At 39.5% G+C, this 22,098-nt stretch overlaps 1 protein-coding gene across 3 annotated transcripts in view; it reads left to right on the top strand.

The window, feature by feature from the left end:
- ITGA9 (integrin subunit alpha 9) overlaps positions 1–22,098 on the top strand; it is a 217,488-nt gene that overhangs the window by 184,205 nt on the left and 11,185 nt on the right. The window contains exons 24-27 of one of the 3 annotated variants that reach the window (XM_080581503.1): positions 1,695–1,820; positions 2,414–2,533; positions 4,205–4,306; positions 12,320–12,439. In XM_080581503.1, coding sequence (XP_080437629.1) covers positions 1,695–1,820; positions 2,414–2,533; positions 4,205–4,306; positions 12,320–12,439 — 468 coding nt within the window. Of the gene's footprint in view, positions 1–1,694; positions 1,821–2,413; positions 2,534–4,204; positions 4,307–5,554; positions 11,849–12,319; positions 12,440–22,098 lie in introns of those variants that run through there. The other 2 variants (XM_080581505.1, XM_080581504.1) reach the window with 2 other exon arrangements.

Genomic DNA, 22,098 nt, shown 5'->3' on the forward strand with positions numbered 1-22,098 from the left:
AACAAACAGCACAGGTGACAGACAGCGGGTACTTGGTCCTGCATGTGCCCCTCCTGACACAGACCAAGATGCTAAATTTAATAGCTGCCTTGCACAGGATTGCTGCATAGTTGGCAGAGAGGGAAGGGCATTTCCATGTTCAGTTTTAGTCCCCTGGGGGTGGCTTTCTCTGTTTCAGCTAAAGAGTTTTGAAAAGGATGAGGTGTGTCCAAGGTTCAGTTTTAGAAAATCTAATCATTTAGAGGAGAGAGGACCAGATTTATGTTGCTTCATGTCAGATAATTACTTTCAGTCTTTTGAGATATTTCTGCTTTAGCTTGTTCTTACACTGTGTTTATACAGGATGTAAAGAAAGACTATTTAGAAAGCACGCCAAAAGCTCAGATAGTGCAGAAGCTCATACTGTTCTCTCTATATCTCTTGCATGAATCTAATGACATCTGTCCAAATGTCTGGTAATTCAAATTTTCAGGAAGAAAGAGCAGGTACTGAATAGATCTTGACTCTGCTGTTCTTGATTTAACATAAACCTTCTGGTAGATCTGGATCTAATTCCCATGTGAAAGTTCAAAGAAAATAAACGTCAGTGTGCTTTGTGTATCTCTTAGATACAATAAATAAAGAAAACTCATTCCAGATGATCTGAACAAGTACAGAACATCATAGTCTTAATTTTCAGTTGATCCCAAGAAGACTGTAAATGTTGGGTAGCTACTTGTGTCTGTATCTAATGGGAATGTAAGAACAGATTGTGTAAAGACAGGTTGTGAATACATACTTCAAAGAACAGATTATGAAGAGTTTGGGGGCCAGTGAAGCAGAAAAGCTACATCCTACCAAGAGACATGGCCATCACTTGTCTGGAAGATAGCATTTAAAATCTAGATAAACCTGTGTTTATTTTTTGGCAACACCTTGGGTAACTCAGCTAAGAACTGCTAATGTGCAATTGGATGCAGAGCACGCAGTAATTTCATAACTGTAGCAAATTTTTTTTTACCTCTTTCAAACATTTATGGTTTAAGTAAGACAGAAGTTTTCATCCTCAGAGTAGAGGATGTGGGGACATTAACAGCAAGATACGCAAGAATATCACTTGGTGGTTTGTGGCAAAAACTCTCCCTCACAGCTTTTAAGGATGGGGAACAGGGGAAATTTGCTGATACTTTATTGTCATAAATTGTATTAAATTCCAGTAGATTTTCTTCAGTAAATATTCATAAGCAGAAAAATGTAAGAAAGATTTTCTAGTGGAAGGTTATCTTGATTGAAGATCATTTTATCAAACCTTGGTACACTTCACTAGCTTCATCTGTTTTTCTAGACAAGTGAATAAGCTAAAGATGCTTTTTTTTTCATTATTTTTGTACTATTTATGCTGAAGGTAGGAGAACAGATGTGGTGTCCAGGATTGTGCATTTACACAAAGATTTCATTTTGTTCATGTGTTCTGATAAAAACTGTGAAAATGTCAAGATGGCCAAAGCATGAAATGATACAGTTGAAAGAAAGGTAGTACAAAGGGCAACACAACTGACTTAAAATTGGTATGTGGCTTGTCTTTTTTTGACTCTTAATATGAGTACAGACATCCAACTCAGATGTAGGTGCCTTCTTTGGACAGGTTAATCCTGTCTTCTTGTGTCTTTTATTGTAATTCAGAATAATAATTGAGAGTATAATTGTGCTTGCAGGTTGGTCAGGACAAAGGAAACTGCTCTTTTCACAGAAACCACAGTCCTTGTGTTGTTCCTCAAGAGAATGAAAATATTTTCCACACAATATTTGCTTTTTTCACAAAGTCTGGCAGAAAAGTATTGGTAAGTCCACCCGTGACAAATTTAAACATACAGTGCATATTACAAAATGTTTTGCAAAGATCAGCATGAAGAACTAAAGCATACAGTTGACTAGAGCAGCTGCTGTATATAAACTAATACTGATGTGGGGGGATACCTAGTTATGTTTGGGATATCCAGTGATTTTAATTATCTGATTTTTAAATGGATAGAAGGAAGGGGAGGTATCTGAAGTGGCAGAGTGCAATTGGTAACCAGAGCCCTTGCTCCCATACTTTGCTGAAGGCAGGTGGGGCTGCAGGGCCCTGTGCCATGCTCAGAGCCTGCCTTGGATCTTAGATGCTGCAATTAATCTGCCTTGCTTTCATGCAGGTTTTGGTACCTAGCTGTCTTCAGTCTTGAAAGCTGCTGCAATTTCAACGCAGGAGATCTGGGTAGCAGATTACCTTGCAGCTTACCTTGCCTCTTTTAGTCATAGAATCATAGAATATCCCAAGTGTGAAGGATCTTTGGTGTCCAAGGATCATTGAGTCCAGTCAGCTGGAGTGTTTGCAGTCACACAGTTTTCAGTGATTTCCTCCTTTGCCTAACAGCTTTTTCCATATTTTCTATAGGACTGTGAAAGACCAGGCAGGTCCTGCTTGATTATACGCTGCAACTTAAGTTCACTAGCAAAAGCAGAGTCTTGTGATATAAGTATTTACACGCTGCTGAACACTGAAATACTGAAGAAGGTATGTGCTTCCTTCATCGTTTGTCTTAAATACCAACTCGAGTATGCTTATGTGCATCAGCAGACTCGAGATATGCATTACTCTTTCTGTTTACTAGTGTGTTATAAAAAAAAATCACAGTGTCAAAGAATACAGATCTATTTATTAAGTGTGCATGGAGGTGTTAATCCTAGTTCTTAGCCATTACCCATTATGACAGAAATAAATTAAGTTCAGAAATTTATACATTGAGAAACAACAAATGAGGTCCTTAATTGTATGCATGGTGTTAAGGCTAGGGAATTCTGAAAGTTGAATTGATTTCTGAAAGTTATTATTCTGAAAAATGAGAAGTAGACTAAGTGCATGTAAACTGTGACAATCTATCTATCATTCCCTCTGTGTAAACAGCGATGTGGCAATTTTTTGTAATTTTTTTTACTTCAAATGATTATTATTCAAAGAAGAGGCATCACAACCATATTAATGCTGAGCTTGATGTTTGTGACAAGAAACAAATGGTTGCAAGTTGATTCCTGTCTTCTGTGAAGCCACTGAATGAAATAGCAAATCTTTAAAATTTCTAGTGATTTACTGCATTTGCCCTGTTTTTCTGTACTTCGAAAAAATGCTGACTGTGTAGTTATGGCAAGATGTTGTGAGATTATTAGCATATAAGAGAATCAGAGGAGAAAGCTGATAATATGGACCTACTGAAGTAAACCTGTCTTTGATAGCAGCTAGATTAAAAACATTGGAGGGACTCCTTATTAGAGAGCAGTTTCTAAAGCAATACATAGCTCTGAGTTTTACCAGCTGGAACCAACCATATCTGCTGATTTTTTGTCCATATTTGAAAGCAGAAGATAGAAGAAAGGCAAGAAGTTTCAGGTATTTGTTAGCAAGTAGCATGTAAAATGTGCTTCTGGGGAGTTCGGTCCTAGGAATAGTCAGGATTCATCCCACCTTTAAAAGACATACAAAGCTTACCCATGTTTTTGGATCAGTATCACCAACATGTGCCATTTGCTACCTATCATCTACCCTCCCCAGGGTGAACAGCATTTGAATGACTAACCTATGAATTAAAATATTTTTTGGAACGTGTCTGTTAAAATGCAATGAGTAAAATATAAGAGAAACATATATTAATATGGGGAGATATACATTGAATATTTAAGATATTTGCAGTGCAGAAATTCAAATAATTAAGTAGTTTTTATCTTGGGTTATATTTGAGTCTATCCCAGCTTTCATGTATGTTTTTTCTGTTCATTTGAAAAACATAGAACTTTTGGTGGTTAATATTGAACTTGTCTGTAGTGACTGGCAATGTTCTGTCTTTTGCTTTTGTGGTAAAAATTGGGAAACAAACAAAAAAACAACAGCCAAATATGAATGATGTGTTTAAAGTTCAAATATGAATGTTATGTTTAAAGTCCAACATACCTCATTTTATTCTAACCTGACATAATGTGCTTTGTTTTGTCTGTCTATTTTATGAGTGTAAAGTATATTTTGTCAAAGCAGGCTTTTAACCAGTATAGTACTTAACTGTCAACTCAACCTACGCTGCATGTTATCTCTATGTATTTATCACACTGGCAAATGTTTGATGTTTTTCTTTTGAGGTCTCTTGGTGATTCCCTCCACCCCACCCCAAATGCAGTTCTTCTTGTTCTTTCTTTTCAGGACAGTTCATCAGTCATCCAGTTTGTCACAAGGGCGAGGGTGCAGGTGGACCCTGACCTCAGAGTTGTAGAGGTGCCCAATGGGAGTCCAGAAGAAAAGCCAGTAAGTAAATGAGCCTGAAGAGAAAAGTTTTCTGATTCCAGTGGGCTGGGTATCATTAACAGCACTATGCAAACTGGAATTTGCATCTGGGCATGGGCTTGGCTAGCCAGTGAGAGTGCCCAGATTTTGTCTGGCTAGACTAACAGTGCAGCCAGCCTTGCCTCTGTGGTTTTGTGGTTTTGTTCACTGTGATAACCACAATATTGTGAATGATGTTACGTGGAGTAGGAGAATCTGTGTTGTACTAGCCTATGAGGAATTTGTGCCAAAATTAGATTTAGCTTCCTGCTCTGAGGTTGATGTCTGCTTTAATCTAATTCAGATTTTTCTTGAAAAACTAGTAGAGTCTTAAAACCCCAGCAAAGCTTTTTCAAATGTGCCAATAGAAAATATTTAGAAATGTTAATGATATTTTGGGAGCTGTGAAAATGGGCAAGGAGGGCTAAATTTACAGAGATTCATTGAACTATTCCTTTGTGCTGAGCTGGTGGAATTCATGTACAACCTGATACTGCATTTTGTGTTAATCTGCATGAAGCTGGATTGAAAATCGAAGGGGAAATACTGAAGTTCAAAGTGAATTTACTTTGTAGTTTTGGCTGTAAGTAAAGCTCTACAGGGCCATATTGATTCTTATGCTGAAGAAGAAGAAGGTGATGAGTTTGGTTTCCTACTACCAAGTTGCCTAATGCTTATGCATGAAAATTGGACAGAGGGCCATACTCAAATTCAGCTTTCTCTTTGCCTGGAGAAATTTATAAGTTTCATTTCCTATTTCTATCTCACATGAGGATCAAATTCAATTTTTCCTCTTACCGTGTATTCTTGGAACATAATCTAGGTCCTACCTCTGTTATCTTCTTATTCTCAGTGACTGTCATCACCACCAACTCATACAACCATTCTCTCATAGGCTTCATTAAAGTGAGTACTCTTGAGGTTTTAGTATGAGAGTATTGAGTTCAAACCACTTTTGAAAGAAACCGACATGCTGTATTAGAGCATTCATCTAGGAGATACTGGATTTTAAACACCAAAGGCAAAGAAAGAATTGAGCCTGCATCTTACTATATTTAGTCTGAAATCAGAGACACTGCTACAGTGACCACTTTCACCATCATCATGTCTGCAACCTTGTTCACATTTCTTTTTTTAACCTTTGATTTTATTAGAACTGTCAGGGAAAAAAAAATTCTTTTGTATGACAGGACCCCATTTTCCCTTTCTGTTTTATTTATTTTTTGTCAGGTTTCTGGATCATTCTAAAGAACATTGAAAAAAATAGGCTTGGCAGCTGACCTGAAAAATGTATCTAGCCTTCCCTGGGAATGTGCCTTATAAATGACCTGCAGCCTTGACTGCTAATGCATTGCTAGATATCTCTTTAGTTCTGCAGCTAGCACAATCTTGCAAATTTATGGCAAAACTTCATTAATGACTGAGTTAACACTTGACTGTGATACCCATGCACCAGTTGAAGTAGGAGAAACCAAGATCTCTCTGCCAGATATTTTGATTTGTAAGTGATTTTGGAATGTCAGAATGATAGCTGCAGTGTCAAATGTGTGGGATTGCTATTTAATGTTCAATATTTAGAAATGCTTTTATCCAGGAATGTAAGCTCTGCTGTATGTTGTTGTTATCTAATGCTTGGAGGAAAAAAATAAAAACTACAACATTATCCTTTTCCTGTTCCCGGAAAGCCTTTCATCAAGCCTTGAGTTGCAATGATTATGAAGTACGCTGTATGTGCTGGAAAGCTAGATGAATCTTCACACAAGAGCTTGCTCCTAGTTCCTGGGAAGCCCAAGCTGTAAAGGAGCATGCTTGAGATGTTGTAGCCATGTAACATCAATTTGTAATTTAAAGTCTTTTCTAATGTGAGTGCTATTTGCTTTCTCCTTTATGCTATTTCCATATGTCTGTTGGCTTCTCTATTGCTGTATGTTTTGCATACAGTCATGTTAAGGGAAAAAATTTAGATGTGGTTTGGCTCAAGGTATTCATTTTTTTCCCTGCTCTCTTTTCTTGTGGAATGAAGAAGGGAGCAATACTTGTTGCAAGCCACAGCTATTCCACTGGAAGTAGAAACAGGAGAGAGAAAATGTCTTTGTTCATATTCCTCCCTTCCTTTTAAAAATCCCATTATGTTTTCTTTTCATTGACCACAGACTGCTGTACCATATCCGTTTGGATAATAGCTCCTTCTGAACAGTTGTGCATAGACTTCCTTTGAGTCTGTTTATGAAAGTGTTCCCTAACAGTGAAACACGTTCTCTTAGAGACTTTATCATGGTAAATTTGAAAAGGTCTCTTTGCTGTCTACAACTGAATGTAAACTTATTAAACCTATTTAATCTGTCCTTTAGAACCAGCTGCCCTTACTTCACTGGGCACTTTTACAATTTAGTGTATAATACCAGAGTGCAAAATATCTATATAGAAGACAAAAGGAAAAGGGTGAATTATATTTAAGATGCTAGTTTAAGAAGTACCAATGGTGGCAGGACCACCCATATAAATATCAGTTTTGTCATGAACTCCAGTACCCTACTTTTAAGGGAGATGCAAAAGCTTATGTAAATATCTGTAAGTTGGGTACCAGGCAGTCTTTGAAATGAAATGTTCAGAAATAATTTCTGTGGATTTGGATATGGTTTGATGTGATTTGGGATAATGTATTTTCTCTCTCTGTTTACATTAGACTACTTAAATTCATACTGGATAAGTCACATGAAGGTGAACAGAGTTTAGATATCTCTTTGTGATGACAGTTGTACTAACATGAGTATATATTGGCTGAAACTGATGCATGATGCGTTCAGGAGACATACTTTCTTTTCTCAAGCATTTGGGTTTCCACGAAGGTTTGGCTCTTTTCTTCTGTGCATGTGAGGCAAAACCAACGGTAAGTTCCATGAGACCACAGTGGTCAAATACCAGATCCAAGGGTTCACGTCCTGTGTGCTCTGCATTTGTGCAGGAGTGCTCTTCTGAAGCAAAACAACTGCCTTCTGTGAATGCTGGTGTGGAGGGATGAAGAGACTGGATTTCACTATGTCCAAACCTGCTAAATACCTTCAAGTGTCTGTTGTCAAAGTGAGAGAATGCAAAGCTGAGTAAATGAAGGGAGAGCCCCAACTAAAATGCACGCAGTTCCTGCAGCAAAATGCCCTGTAAAAAGCTGCAGGTTCCCTGCTGCTGATTTAAGCTGTCTAGTTTTAGGCTCAGCACATGTACATTTCATTAAGCCTTTGAACCGTTCTCTCCTCCTGGGTAATGTTCACTGTTCTCTCATTTTCTGACCAGTCACCCCAGGATTAATGCAACACACGCAAGTGTTTTTTTGTTCAGGATTTATGTTTGTGATGATATGCAAATATATTTGACAGAAAACAGCAAAAACAAAAAATGATAAAAGTTTATTGCATGAAGACCTACAGCATGTTCTGAGAGGTCTTTATATGCATAAATATATATGCAGAATGATTTAAATGCGTATTTCCAAGCCTAAGCTTTAGCTGTCTACCTGAGACTGAACTTGGAAGACTCCTACCATTGGCCTGTTATCCATGTTGGGATCAGAAGGAGCAGGCTGCGGTACTCTGCCTGAATCTGGATGGGACATCCCAGCCTTTTTTAATGCACATGGAAATACCTCCTCTTCTCAGCAATCCACTACCCTCACCCCCTTGCCTTTTAGACGTACTGAGCATTTTAGGCACCTGTTCTCTCCAGCTTACCTTTGAGACGGATACAGCATCCTACCTAGCCTGGCTGAAGCCAGATGTGAGCCTTTTGCAGAAGCTGCGAAGCCCCTTTTCTAGCAGGTTATTTGCAGCCTTTTTGTTTTCACTGGGCTTTGTTTTTGTTTTCTTGTTTTACCTTTCCATCTGTTACTGTAACAATCCCTTTAGAGATTGTTTTGTCTTTACTGTGCAGTCTAGCAGGTTGAAACACAGAGTTGAGTAAAGGAACAGAACTATACAGAAAAACAACAAAATACAGATAATTTCATGGTGTTAGACACAAACAGGTAGCAAGGATACTTCAGGTCTGTATTCCTCAAGAGCTTCCAAGTTTTTTGTTAGTAAATGTAAATATTTATAGATAACACATACTATAGATATAATGTGCATATACACATGTGTACGGATGTGTGTGAGAATTATGTCTTTACTGGAAGTCCCCTCAAGTATACTGGCACTTGAATAGACTAGTCCGCCAGCAGTGCAGCGTGGTTTGAAACACCAGAAATATTTTGGGTGATAATACAGAAATAAAATAGTGTTTTTGATAAACCCATGCCTCTCCTGGTGCTGGGCTTCGTGATACAAACACACAAAATTCAATCAGTGTGGATAAGCAAAAAGAAATGCTTTTTAGGAGGGAGAAAGGAACATTTTACAGTTACTCATTTCTAACCAAATTTGCTGAGTTATGTTTCTTGTCTTCCTGAGTCCCAGTGCAACAACGTGCTCCTATTCTGCTAAGGGCTTAAGCGTAGTATGAACTTCAGGTATTTTTGGATTTCCTGCTCAGTTAGGTTGTAAAGCTCTTGCCTATGTACTTTACTGAAATAAGACACTGAAAACATATCTGATCCTTTTTGATTTATTCACTAAGACTATCAGAATATAACAAGTGATTGGCACAGGTAGAAGATGCCATTGTCCATACACATTCAACCTTTTAGAAGTCGCTGGTAGGGTGCAGTTCTCCATTAATTTACAGCAGGGCAATTACGTTGTGTAAAACTTGATTGACACTTGAGCTACCTGCAGCTAAAAGGCGGACTAAGCTGCCTCCCAGGCTTTCCTGCTTTCAGATCCCACTAGTACAGCGTGAAATGCAAATGATAAATATGAAACTAAAACTCCTCATACATTGTCAAGACAACTGTGTTTTTTGTGGCCTTTCCCTGGCGTTTGGTCAGAGGCTGAAAACAAGCCTATAATCCACTCCATATTTTATGGCTGTTGCATGTACTTTCTCCAAACCAGACGGCTGCCGCCCCCACTGCCCTCTCAGATGCTTTCCCACACACAACCCCTTATCCTTCTGCATCAGTCCCTGTTATCACTCCCATCTTCTCCACAAGTCATGGCTGTGGGATGTACGCTAGGCTAGGCACTGCCTTGTGCTCCCTGTCCTGTCAGCTGCCCCACAGGGGCTGTTCTGCTGCAGTGGCTGGGACGAGGAGGCCAAGTTTGATCAAGGCTTGCTTTCAGAGGCTGTGCAATGGTCCACAGGTCCAATGGCAGGCAGTGGCTTGCGAATTTCTTTTCAGTGACATCACCGTCTCTGCCTTCAACCTCCTCCTCTCCAGGATGACTTGCTTCCCTCCCTTCCACCACTTACTGTACTGATTCTTCCCTGACACTCCCAGCATGTGATGAACACAAACCAGATGCTCCCGGTCTGGTTGGTTTGGGACTTGGTTGGTTGGTTGGTTTGTTCATTTTTGTGTTTTGTGTTTTTTTGGCTGCTTTGTTTTGTTTGTTTCTTCAGCAAAACTCATTGCTGTGACTGCATATTAATGCAGGCAGTTTTTGATGGCTTGAGAGGGATAAGGGCATTAAAATGCATGACATCTCTGCTCCTTTCCAAACCACAAAGCCATGAACAGGGTATTTTTTGTGCCTGTCAGTTGATTCCAGACTGCTAGAAGGCAAACTGATAAGAAGCTGTTGTTACTCTCAGCTCTCTCAGTTATGATAGCTTGATCTGTGACTGTGTAAGATAGAGCCAAGCTATTCTAGCCAGTGCACTTGAAGCCCCAGATGTGGGGCTTTTGCTGTAGAGATGATGTATGATTTGCTCTCTGCAGCTCTTACTGTGTCTATCTTTTGGCACCACAGGGTACAGGTCTACTGTGCTGGAGGCTGTGTTATGTTAACATTTACTCCCCGAGTAGCGGAGAGAAGGCACCACCTCATCTTGCATCCAGTGACTGTTTAAAAGGTCTCCTTTCACTGAAGATGACAGTGTGTAATCTGTTAGAAGTTTATTGGTTTTTTTTTCCTTTAGAGTCCTAAAGGAAAATAACATTATTGCCTTATCATCTAAGAAATAGTCATCTGACTTGTCTTTGCAAGATGGATGCTAACCGTAGCCTCTGTGAGAAATGGACTGCCACATCAGGTCATCTTTCCAAGCTGGCTCAGAAATAGGAGGAAGGCACAAGATTTGTCTTTGATCTCTCCGTCTGGTATTTCCCTTATGTAAGTCTTGGCTCTGAGGGAGACTCTGCTGCCTAGGAAACTTTCTCTGTTCAGTAAGATATCTTAAAAAGCTTGACAAAGGCCTTGTGCTGATGTATGAAATGCTAAAATGATTGTTTTTCTCAGAGAACTGGTCCATGTTTGAGAGCTATTTTGAGCATTGTAGTACTGGTTATATGAACATGTTTGGAAAATGCTATCTATGTATAGTAGCATTCCTGTCTATTTGTTGTTTTCATTTCTTGTTGTCATCAAATACCTGACAATGTCTCATTGACAGAAAAAGCAGTGCATGTGAATCAGCTGTATTCAAATTCCTCCAGCAGGAAAGTTGTGGTCTTAATCAACGTTAGTCTGTGAAACTGAGATGAAGGATCTTTATGAGTACTTCTTTATGGGAGCACCATGACAAAATGTAGCCCAATCCATTTGTTTCTGTCACATCTGTGCCTTTAATTTTTGGGGGTGTTTGCTGAAGTTGGGTATGCTTATAGAAACAGAGAAATGTCTGTTAGAAGGACCTCTGAGGGGCCATCTTCTCCCATTTCCTCTTCAAACCAGGACTGTTGCCCACAGCAGCTCAGGATCCCCATGGCTTTGCCTGAGGCTTGGAAACCTACAAGGATGGAGAACCCAGAGCCTTTTTGCGGCCTCTTCCAACTTGGGGTTGCATAATTGTATCTGACTCTAACTCCTGGATTTTCATGTGCTTTTAACTACCTTTTTTTGTTGTTGTTGTTTTGTTTTGTTTAAAACATTGATTTAACAATTCCTATCTGTGAAAGGGTTTGGATGTTTTTCAGCAAAGATGAGGTTTATGAAGGAGGGAGGAAAACTCGCTACTTTACCTTCCAAAGCAAATCAAACCAAAGCCAGATAAAGCAAACGTGTACTACCTTAAAAAAAAAAAAAAAAAAGCCTCTCTGCATTTGTTGGATATTAAATTGCAAAATTTAACAAAGAAATAGCCAACACTGACAACTCTTTTTGAGTTTTCCACTGAGGAGCTGATTTTGATTGAAACAAGAGACTGGAAATTCACACAGTGTATACCTGTGGTATAATCTGCTCCCATTTTCTTCTTAGAGCAGGCAGTTAAGGAGAGCACTTTGTAGGATGTATTTCCCTGTCATACATGCTGTACAAAAAGAGAGAAGAGAACAGCAGGGGACTGCTCTTTGCATTCCCAGAAGAACTCACGATTGCACGTGCCCTTCCGTCTTTTCCTACAATGCATCTTGTGAAGCACAGCAGGGACTATACATATGCAATAGGGATATATGCAAGTTGTCCCTTTTTGTGTGTGTGTGTGTGTGTGTGTGTGAAAAAAGTTAACACGCTTAGCATACATGAGTGTTTCATGTGAAGCATTGGGGTGTTCTGTGGGGCTGGGAACATGATAATTAAGGCAGACCCTGCAAGGTGTCATGTCAATCCCTGCCACTCCAAGGCTTGCTGTTTTTCATGCAAAACTGCACTTTTGGTGGCCCAGCACCAGAAGAAGCTCAGTGCCTGGAATGGGATGGAAGAGCTGGAAGAGTAAGGGTTATTTTGGAGAAGGCTCTGATATCCTTTGGATTGAGCACATGGCTACTCAAATTCCACTTGAAAGCTTTAAATCCCTGCAAAAAATAGACAGAAAGCATGAAATTAAGGGCACATTCCATATTTGTTTGACAGACGAAATATGATCAGTGAGGCCACCATCCAATATATTTAATAAGATGAGTACAAGAGAAAACGATGCAAGTTCCAATCATAAAAATATCTCTTTCTAATTGCTTTGTAGGTGGTCTTTGAGGCTTTACACAATCTGGAGCCTCGTGGGTATGTTGTCGGATGGATCATTGCCATCAGTTTGCTGGTGGGAATTCTCATCTTCCTGTTGCTGGCTGTGCTGTTATGGAAGGTAAGGTAACAGATGCAGCGTAAACACTGAGGCTAGTCCTAGGAAAAAAGCTTGAATTTGTCCATGCATTTAATATCCATTTGCTTTTGGAACTAAATAATTGTCCACTCCATTACAGAAGTTGTCTGCCAGCAAAAATACTTTCATATCTAGGCTTTTGTGAGGGACAGGGATAAACTCCTCATGGAGAGAAGTGGAAAAGTGGATTCTTTGGGGCTTGAATATTAAAACTTAAAACCTCCACTACAGTTTCAAGATGGAGGAGGATCCCTCTAGAAACCTGCCGTTATCTCACACTCAGATATATGGTACATCTCCATGGTTTTCTGATGACTGAGGCACACTGATGTCAACAGGGTTTCCTGAAAATCAGGTCAGTTTTGCTTTACCAGCTAAAACATCGGGTGCATGCCTAGCAAGAACCACTTTGTAGCTACCACTTTCAAGAGGTAAAGGCCTGGAGGAGAGCAGTATCTAGGAATAATTCTTTTAGATCTCTCAGAGAAAGAGTTCCAGATGAGTAAAATGCATTACCAGAGCAAAAAGTGCCATGACTTGTTAAAGCCAACCTTCACACAATCTCTGATAAGACATAATTCTTGTACCCAGACACGGTTACATGGCAAAGCTGGGCTGATGCTGACACTCAGCAACAGCCATCTGGTGTGGTAAGTATAAAGGCTAAGGAGCTTTGAGTGTTTTCATTCCTCAGTTCTGTCTTACCAACCCATAAATTTAAAAGGTCATGGTCAAGGTCAGGGACTGTCTTTGAGAGACGTAAATCTTGAATGCACACGTGGGAACAAGTCCAACCCTAGTTTGCTTCCCGTGGCAGAGGTCCAGGAGCCCAGTTCACAATGTTGAGCAGCATGTGTGCTGCAGGCTTTGCTCACCGGCTGTGTCGGGACTGTAGGTCGCAGCCACAGTGGGCTGCAAAAGGATATGTCACTGCAGGTGGGAAGGCTGTAAAACAGATTTACAGACCTGGGCCAAAAACTGGTCATGAGATTCTAGCTCTATATTATACAGATATTTGTATAGCTGTTATAGATTATAAATCTACTTCATAGAATATTTAGCTTTTACATGGATTATAAATTTTAAACATTATATAGTCAATTTTGAAGATTTTTTAAGCATATACTGGCCAGGTCAAAATAGAGCATTCTTTACAATAGGCTATAGACTCCAGAATATCTTGTAATTTCTATTTTTCTGGAACATGGGAAATGCTTTTGCTTTCTGTGGCAGAAAGCAGGGAAAAAAAAAAAAAAAGAAAACCACGAAATTGCGCAGTTATGGTGGCAGACCAATCATGAGATTGGAAAAAGGTGCATTTTCTCAAGGTATAAAGGCACTTGGTGAACTGTTTGAAAACGTGCAAGGTGAGAAGAGTAGCACTTTTCACCATGAGTCTTCATGAGAATCTGACACAAGTTGATTTGTTGGTCTGTACTAGACTTTATACAATACTTTGTTCTCTGGTGTCATCTTGAGACTTGAGCCCTTTTGAATGTTATCAGGATTGTTCAAATACTCATGAAGATGCTGACATTTTGCTTCATGAAAGTTTTTTTTGTGAAAGTTCTGAGTGACAAGAATAAATAAGTACAATTAATTCTAGTCTTTTACAGCCCTTTCTGCTGTATGCAGATGTTAAAATGGTGTAGCAAAGCAAGGTGAGATGGCATACCCAGAGTCCTATGGCAGAGATGGCAGTAAAAGCCAGGCTTCATCAGCTGCACTCCATTGAGCTGCATGATTGCTTAAGTAGCCAGTAACTTATGGTTTTCTTTTAAAGAAAAGTGATTAAAAGTGTGTAGCTGCTAGTATCAGCCAGTGTTTTCATTTAAATCTTATTTTGGGTCATAAAAATATAGAAGTAATACTTAGCACTCACTGTTTTCTCTATTTATTAATGTTACTGGCAATATTAAACTTGTCTAAGATAAAACTGACATGGGAAAGTTGCAATCCTACAGAAGAATCTTAATTGTCTGATTGTAAATATTTGTTAGACAAAATTGGCCAAGTATATCCTACAGTCATGCCTAAGTTTCATGTTTGAAAAAGTCCAAGAAAAGTTACATTAGAAGAGGTTTTTTTTGTTGTTGTTGTTTTTTAATTGTGGAATGAAAGAACAGTGGTGAATTAGGTGGAGTTTGGGGCATTGCAGAATTAGTAGCAAGAACTAGAAATGACACACGTTTTAGGACGAGTACAAATTAAATTGTATATTTATTAAGAAACTAACTAGAGCTTGGCCGTGGTCCTGGATGGTAACAGTTCACAAAAAAACAAAGTAGGAGCTGTAGCAAACCCATTATCGGGGAACTGAGTGCTGGCAGCAGCACCTGTGTCTCAGCTTGGCGTGGAAGGTACCTTCTCGTTGTGTAGTCGATTGTGCCTTGAGTGTTGCAACACAACAGGCAAGTCCTTCAACACAACAGCATTTCACAGATGGAGTGAGGAGCTACTTGCAGTTGCAAAAAAATATTGCAGTACATGTAAACATTTCATGTTACATACTGCTTGAATTAATGGTGTTAGCAGGAATGAGCTCTCAGGGAAATTCCAGCCCTAAATCCTACTTTGAATCAAAATAAAGTTATTGTGCATACCGTAAGATGAGGATGGTAATTGTTTCATTATTTGTAGATCTAAAATTGCCCAGCTTAGGGGCCCATGTCAATGGAAATGATGTTAAAGGCCTGGTTATTTCACTTCAGTGAAAGCTTATTTATTTACATGCAAGACCACAGCCATGTTTATACACACATAACAAGCCCTTTAGCATGAGCTTGATTAGTTTTTGACTGGCTTTGCTTCTCTGCTCGTTTATTTTAGTACTTCATGTAGACACCACGTTTCCTCTGGTTTAAATGCATACAGATTCAGAGGGGGTGAAGCAGCATTTCCCTGACTTCCACAAGGTGCCATGCATAATGCAGACTGTCAGGAGTTTCCTTATTTTTTTTGTATATTTTGTTGGATAGCCCAATTTTACCCCCAACGCTTTTGATTGTTCATATGGTGTTCATCTGCTCTGGATGCCTTTGCACAGGTGTCTGTGGGGACATGTGCCTGTTCTTACTGGTTTGTCCAGTGCACAGCTCACAATCCCTGCTTGTGCCTTGCCCATGGTCTCCCATACACAGGAGGAGATGGAGGGGCTCTCATGCTAATGCCTACAGTAATAAATTTAGCTTTTTACCCACAGAGATTGGCTTGCACCTTTTTGGTGGCCTCCAGATGCTTGTGGAGAGTGGAGCAGGGGAGGAGGCTGGTTTGCTTCAGGCCAACTATCCCTGTGCTGGTTGAGCTCATGGCAACTTAAGCACTCATAAGTACTGGCAACAGTTCAGGAAGGAAAAAGGTGGTCATGGCTGGATTATTCTGGGGAGTGCCCTCCCATGCACAGTCCCTTCAGCTGCCAGGCTGCAGCCATGCATGGGTGCAAGGTCCTGTTCAGGTCTGGTGGATTTATGCACACGTAAACCAGGGGAAAATTGGCATACACTGTGCGAATGAAAAACTGAAGTGTAATATATTGTAGCACAATAAATATTACATTATACCACAATAAATATTCGATTAATTATAGTAGTGCTGCATTTGAACTAACGTTGATCCATATTGTTTTAGACTAAGTGCACAGAAAGAAAAAAGTGGTTTGTGCTCAGAGGATGTCAAGGAGGGGATGTGTCAGGGGGTGTCAGAATGGATGTTGGGGCAGCTGAGTGGTATGTGGAGCTAGTTGTGGAAGTGATTTGCAAAGCAGAGGTGTTGCATTCATATTTCTCTGTGACATGTTTAACACAGGAGCTAGACTTATAACTAAAGTTATTTAACTAGACATTAAGTTTATTTCTGAGCTGAGCCTGTCCCTATGGTATCCGAGCTCTAATTTGTATAAAATGAGGTTTGTAGCACTATTCTATGGCTTTTGCACTCCTGGGGCAAAGAACTGATGTTATGAATGCTATGGATGTTCCTTATATGGTAAGACGCTCTTCTCCAAACCTTGGATTTTTGGCAGGATTGCAGACAGGAGAAGACCAAGCAGAATAGCACACACATATGTTGGTTTTTGCTTATCCAGAGGGTTCCTGCCTTTTAGTATGTGCTGCACGTAATGTCTATTTGCTTTTTGTCTAAAAAAAAAAGGGTTTGAAGACTTTCTTTAGCTTTCAGGAGGGATATTGTGAAGACGGTTCTTCAGTTATTGAGGTTACAGTTCGTCCAGGCTTTGAACTGGCTTCTTCTGAATCCTGCTAAGTGCTGGACTCGCAAAATCGTCACTTAAGCAGAGGCTGTCTGCATGGGTGGTGCTGTTCCCTAACACTTGTTCAGGGGCAGAAGCTTCGAAATACAAAGTTGTTAGTTTTTTGTTTGTTTGTTTGAACTTCATATTTCATTTAAAATTAAAAAAGCCAGACAAACCCAAGCATTTTTTAAGGGTGCATTTGGGCATACTGCTTGAAGAAGCCTTTTGACTTTTTCCTGTGACTGTACAAGCATCTTTAAAGGAACATTTGAAGGAACTACCCTACATGTAGTATTTGTCATTGCCTCATATTGATTGAGTGTTTAGAAAATATCTGAAGCAAACGAAGGCTAACTGAAATTCACCTATATAGTAGAAACCACTGATTTCCCCTTTTTAGAAGGAGACACTTTTTCTTACTTAGGGCCTCAAACATTTAAGGCTTTAAATAGTGGGCCAAAACATACATTTCATGATTTTCCAGCGGGGGGGGGGGGGGGGGGGGGGGGGGCGGGGGAGAAAGAAAAACAAAAACAAAACAAACCCCAAATCCTCCACTTATTCTTTGCCAGTGGTTGCTCTGTATCCTGTCTTACAAGCCACAGCTCAGGTAGCAAAGGCTAATTGCCTTTTCCTGGCCAGTTTGTACAAACCCCCTTTCCTGGTGGCCAGGTTTTGGAATAGTAGCTCTATAATGAAATAAAACATGGTGTGTTTTTTTTTTTTTTGTGTGGGGGGGGGGTTTTTTTGTTTGTTTGTTTTCCCCACAGAGAAGCATAGGCACTAAACCTCTTCGGATTTTAGTGTAGAGGAGAGGCTTGGCTTTCTTCTACCTGAGGAAATACATACATATGTCCTCCCATATAGTCTTTCCATGAAAAACCTTTTTTTGCTGAAAAAGCCTCCCAGCTAGGTGCAACCCAACCGTTATCGCAGCTGTATAGCATCAAATGTAGGTGGCAGAGCTGGGATCAGAGAAACCTGTTGAAACTGAGTAGCATTCTATATCTTTGATGAAAGTTGTGGCACCAGTTCATAACTTGCGTGCTTCTTCTTTTCTGTACATGCAGTTCCAAGAATAAACCAGTGTTTACTGTGATGATGCTTTAATTTTAAGAATCATAATAATTCAGATAAATAAGGCAGTTGGCTCAACTTGCTGTGAGAGCACTTACCAGGGTCTGGTGATGGGAAGGGTGGATTTCAAAGTGCACAAAAGTCTTCCCTAGTAGAGATGTAGATGCATGCTACAGCTGCCTAAGAACTCATTAAGGGAGGTCTATACTTCTCCTTTTTATTTTTCTTTCTCACACTTTCTTCCGAGTTTCCATCCTGCTTTATCCTCTCTCACTTCTCAGATCGTCTCACTTAGAAAAGTATGAATCTTACCTGTATGAGCTACATACTGTATACCTGTCTCAACTGTCCATCAAAAATGCAAAACCTGTAATTCATTCATGTTTTCTGAAATTCCTGTTTCTATACGTCTCAAATTTTGCTGCATTCTGTGAAGTGTTTCTGATAAACATTTCATTTTGTTGTTATGTCCCACATCTTACCCATTTATGTAGTTTCTTCATGGAAATTGTTAATTTGCTATAGGATGCGTAGTCTTATCAGGGGAACTACTTGACTTTTTTTGATATTTTAGGCTCAATAGGTCTAGAATTAAGCTTTTTCAGTATTATCCTATTGCAGTAGTAATAATAGTAAGGCAGTCAGGTGATAAATAGGTTCTGTGATTCAAAATCAAACCCATATTATCTCCCAAACATGGATGGATCTTCATTATTTATAGCAGCTAGGAAACCTTGAGGGAGTTGAGCAGTGAAAATGGTTGGTTATAAGTATAAATAACAACAATTTCACCAGGCAGAAATTAGGTGGATCATTTGAGATTTATGTTCTCAGAGAACAGTCTAAGGCGTGTTTTATTTTGTTTCCTTTTCCTGGACTACACTGAGTATTATTAAATATTTTTAGACACCCACTACCCACCTAAGACCAAAAGGGATTGTATTCAGGCAGCAGTGACTCAAATGTTTGGTTATGGGGTTTTTGTTTGTTTGTTTTTGTTTATTTGTGGGTGTTGTTTTTTTGGGGGGGTAGTTGTTATTATCTGTTTGCTTTTCAGTAGATTGCTTGGATGATTTGCAGTGATTTTTGGATTTTGACTATATGTCACAGGAAAAATTGGGTTTGGACATCTTTACGTTTTATTTTTTCTTAGCCAAGTAAATGGTTAATGCTGCTGTTGTAGCCAAAACACTGCCTTCCCTAGTGGGTTTGCTGGCTGCCATGTAATATTTGTTCAACACCCTCGAGAGCAAGGCTGGCAACATTTCAGTGGTGGTGTGTGTCCAGTACTTGTGAAATGCCTTTGTTATCTTTCTGGATAAAATGGTCTATGTAAATGTACAACAATAATAATATTGTGGCTGAGCATTCACTCTGGTCCCAGCATCCTCCAAATGGGAGCAGTGCTTGCCAGGACACTTTGGGAACATCACAGCCATTGCAGCTAATGTAGCTCTCATCCTGGCACTGCAAGAACAAATTGAATCCACTAGCAAGAGAGAGGTCAGGCTGTGGTTCAGAACGTCTTTCTGAAAAGAAAAAAGATAGCTATCTTTTTCAGGAGCCCAAACCAGAAAAAAGAATATGTGTGTAGAATGAAAAATTGCAAATAAGAACCTAAGGTTCCAAGGTTCCCCACTGCTGGAACACAACATGTGTGTTTACTGGAAGCCATTAGCATCCCTCATACCCAAATGCCAAGAACAAGAGAAAATGTGACTTACATAGTCTGAATTCTCTCTTCAAGCTTGGTGTCACAGTAGGAAATGCTGTGTTATGACTTACACCAATCATAGCCATTTCCTCCTGGTTCAGCTAAACCCATGGAAGTTGTTTATTCTGATAATTATGGGCATAGTACAACTTTCATTCAAATATTTTTGGCAGGTCAAATATATCAAAATACAATTGTAAAGCTACTTTTTATTGATTCCAGAAATAGTCTTTAACATTTAATCTCTGGTTTTCAAACAAAGCCAGAAATACTTCATCAGTTTTTCTTTTTTTCTTTGAAGAGGAAATGGAAAGCACGGATTGAGATATATCTTAAATTAATTGCACTTTCAGGAATGATATATCTAATTGCTGTCCTGTTCCCTGCTGAAATTCAAGAAATCAGTCTATAGTAATTTGTCCAGACATATCTGCAACAGACATTGTGTTTTCTCCAGTTTTTGAGACTGGTAATCAGAGATGAACTTTGGATGATGGCTATGTTCATTCTACGACTTTTTTTTAAAATAAACTACTTAGTAAAATTTTGCAATAGGAAAAGATTTTTAAACTATTTGGAAGTGTTTATGGGTTTTAATGTTGGCTAATTTGCTCTTCGATTACACTTAAAAGTATGCTTGCAACATCTGTCATGCAAGTTACTGTACTAAGTTACTATCCTGCAAGAAGTTCCTGCTTTCATTAAACTCAAGTTGCCAGAACTCAGCACTGAAAGATCTTCGAGAGTTCAGTCACAGGCGTTCTCTTTGTTTCTGCAGCATAGAACTTCCTTAGCAAAATATATGCACAAATGAACCAATTGCTAGGTGAGTATCAGTCATGTCGGAGGCAAACAAGATCTTACCTATGTGGTGAAGATATTCCAAGGGTAGACACCAGAACCACCAGCTTTATTCTTCACCTCATTAGCAAGCAGGTCCACTGAATTCAGTGGACAACTCCTGGGAGAAAAGTTGTGTGGGAGGAACATGACTGATGACTGGGCTTTGCATTTAGAGTGGAGTGTGATGTAGCCTTGCAGTGTGAACGTACCATACAGATCTTGATATGACTTGTCACACAATGAATTCCACATCAAGTACATCAGTGACAACAGCAAAACACATACTCAAAAAATACCAAAATACTAAATTAGATTGTCTTCAGGTGTCCATCTCTGTGTGCAGTTCTCTCTTTTGCACTCCTAAAGACGCCTTTTGCATGTATGAGGCTAGACTGAATTTGTGTATCCACTTTGAGTACTTAGCCTTACTTATGGTTTTTGAAAACTTGGCCTTTGAGACAGACATAAAGCATTTGGTTAAATTAGTAGTTTATTTAACGACTATATGAGTTCTGTTTATTAATTGACTGACTGTTCTTAGCAAGAAAAGAGCACTTAATTATTTTTTTCGTTATTATTTTAGCCTCTCAAAGTAAATGCCTACTAAAAAGTATGTTTTAAAACTATGCTTATTTTATTACAAAATCACGTGAAATGGATTTCCTTTTAAAATCTACAGTGGATTACAAATCTTCACTCTAGGTACTAATACTAATATCTTGAGTCAGTTTGCTAGCTGGATGAAAGTAACTTAAAAGTTAGGTGGTATGTTGCAATATTGTGTACGCTACTACTTGTTTTCTGAATAGCAACGTCCCTCTCCCAATAAATCGGAATTAAGTACAGTTGCTAGGCGTCAAATTCTTCCCGAGTAGCTAATAAAGTGTTTGTAGAGGTGAACTTACCGTTAAGAAAGTTGCTCAACTTCTCTTTGCCTCAGTTCCCTAGCTGCAGACATATTTATATACGTTGTGTATATATACGCACACATTCCAGCCACTTAGGGAAAAGTGATGTTTGAAGCATATGTGTTTATTTGCTTGCACATGTTTCATTGAGCAAATGCTGATCTACGTTACGGAAAAGCTAAGGGATTTGCCTCCCAAAAACTCAACGAGAGACTGAATAATCAAAGCCAGACCACTGGAGTCCTCACGAGCTTACCTTAACCACGATATCATCCTTCCTCCCAAATACACGGCTTCTCCTTTAACTACAGCCAAGGCCTATGGCAGCTTTCCAAACATGCCTTTTCCTCACAGGGGGGCCCAGGCAGTGGCAGTTTGCCAGTCCTCTATGGAAAAGCTGATACACAATATCTGTTCATGACCCCTCTGTACTGTGGCAGGGGTGCTTTAATTGGGAGAAAGGAAGTGGTGCATCCTCTTGGAGCTGGCGGCCTGCCAGAATTATCCAGGGCCACGTGAACCCAAGTGCAAAGCGTTTTTTCTCCTACCATCTTGGCAGCAATAAAATGACATGCACTTAAGAAGCAGTGATCTATGTCTGCAAAGGGAAACACTCTACCCTTCCAGTCCTAGCAGCACCAGCCTGCTTTGCAGACATTCAGGTTATCACCACTCTGCCGGCTGGTGACATCTTGGTGGGGGTGAGGTTCCTGATCTCCCTTTAACTGTAATTAGCTGCATACTCTTTTTTTAACTGTGGTATCATTTGAGAGAAGGGAGAAGAGTTCATGAGGCATGCACCCCAAAAAGGTGATAAAAGGCTAGTTTAATTCTTTATGAAGGTTTGCAA

The sequence above is a fragment of the Anser brachyrhynchus genome (assembly GCF_964034855.1).
Source record: "Anser brachyrhynchus genome assembly, chromosome: 2".
NCBI classification, from domain to species: Eukaryota; Metazoa; Chordata; class Aves; order Anseriformes; family Anatidae; genus Anser; species Anser brachyrhynchus.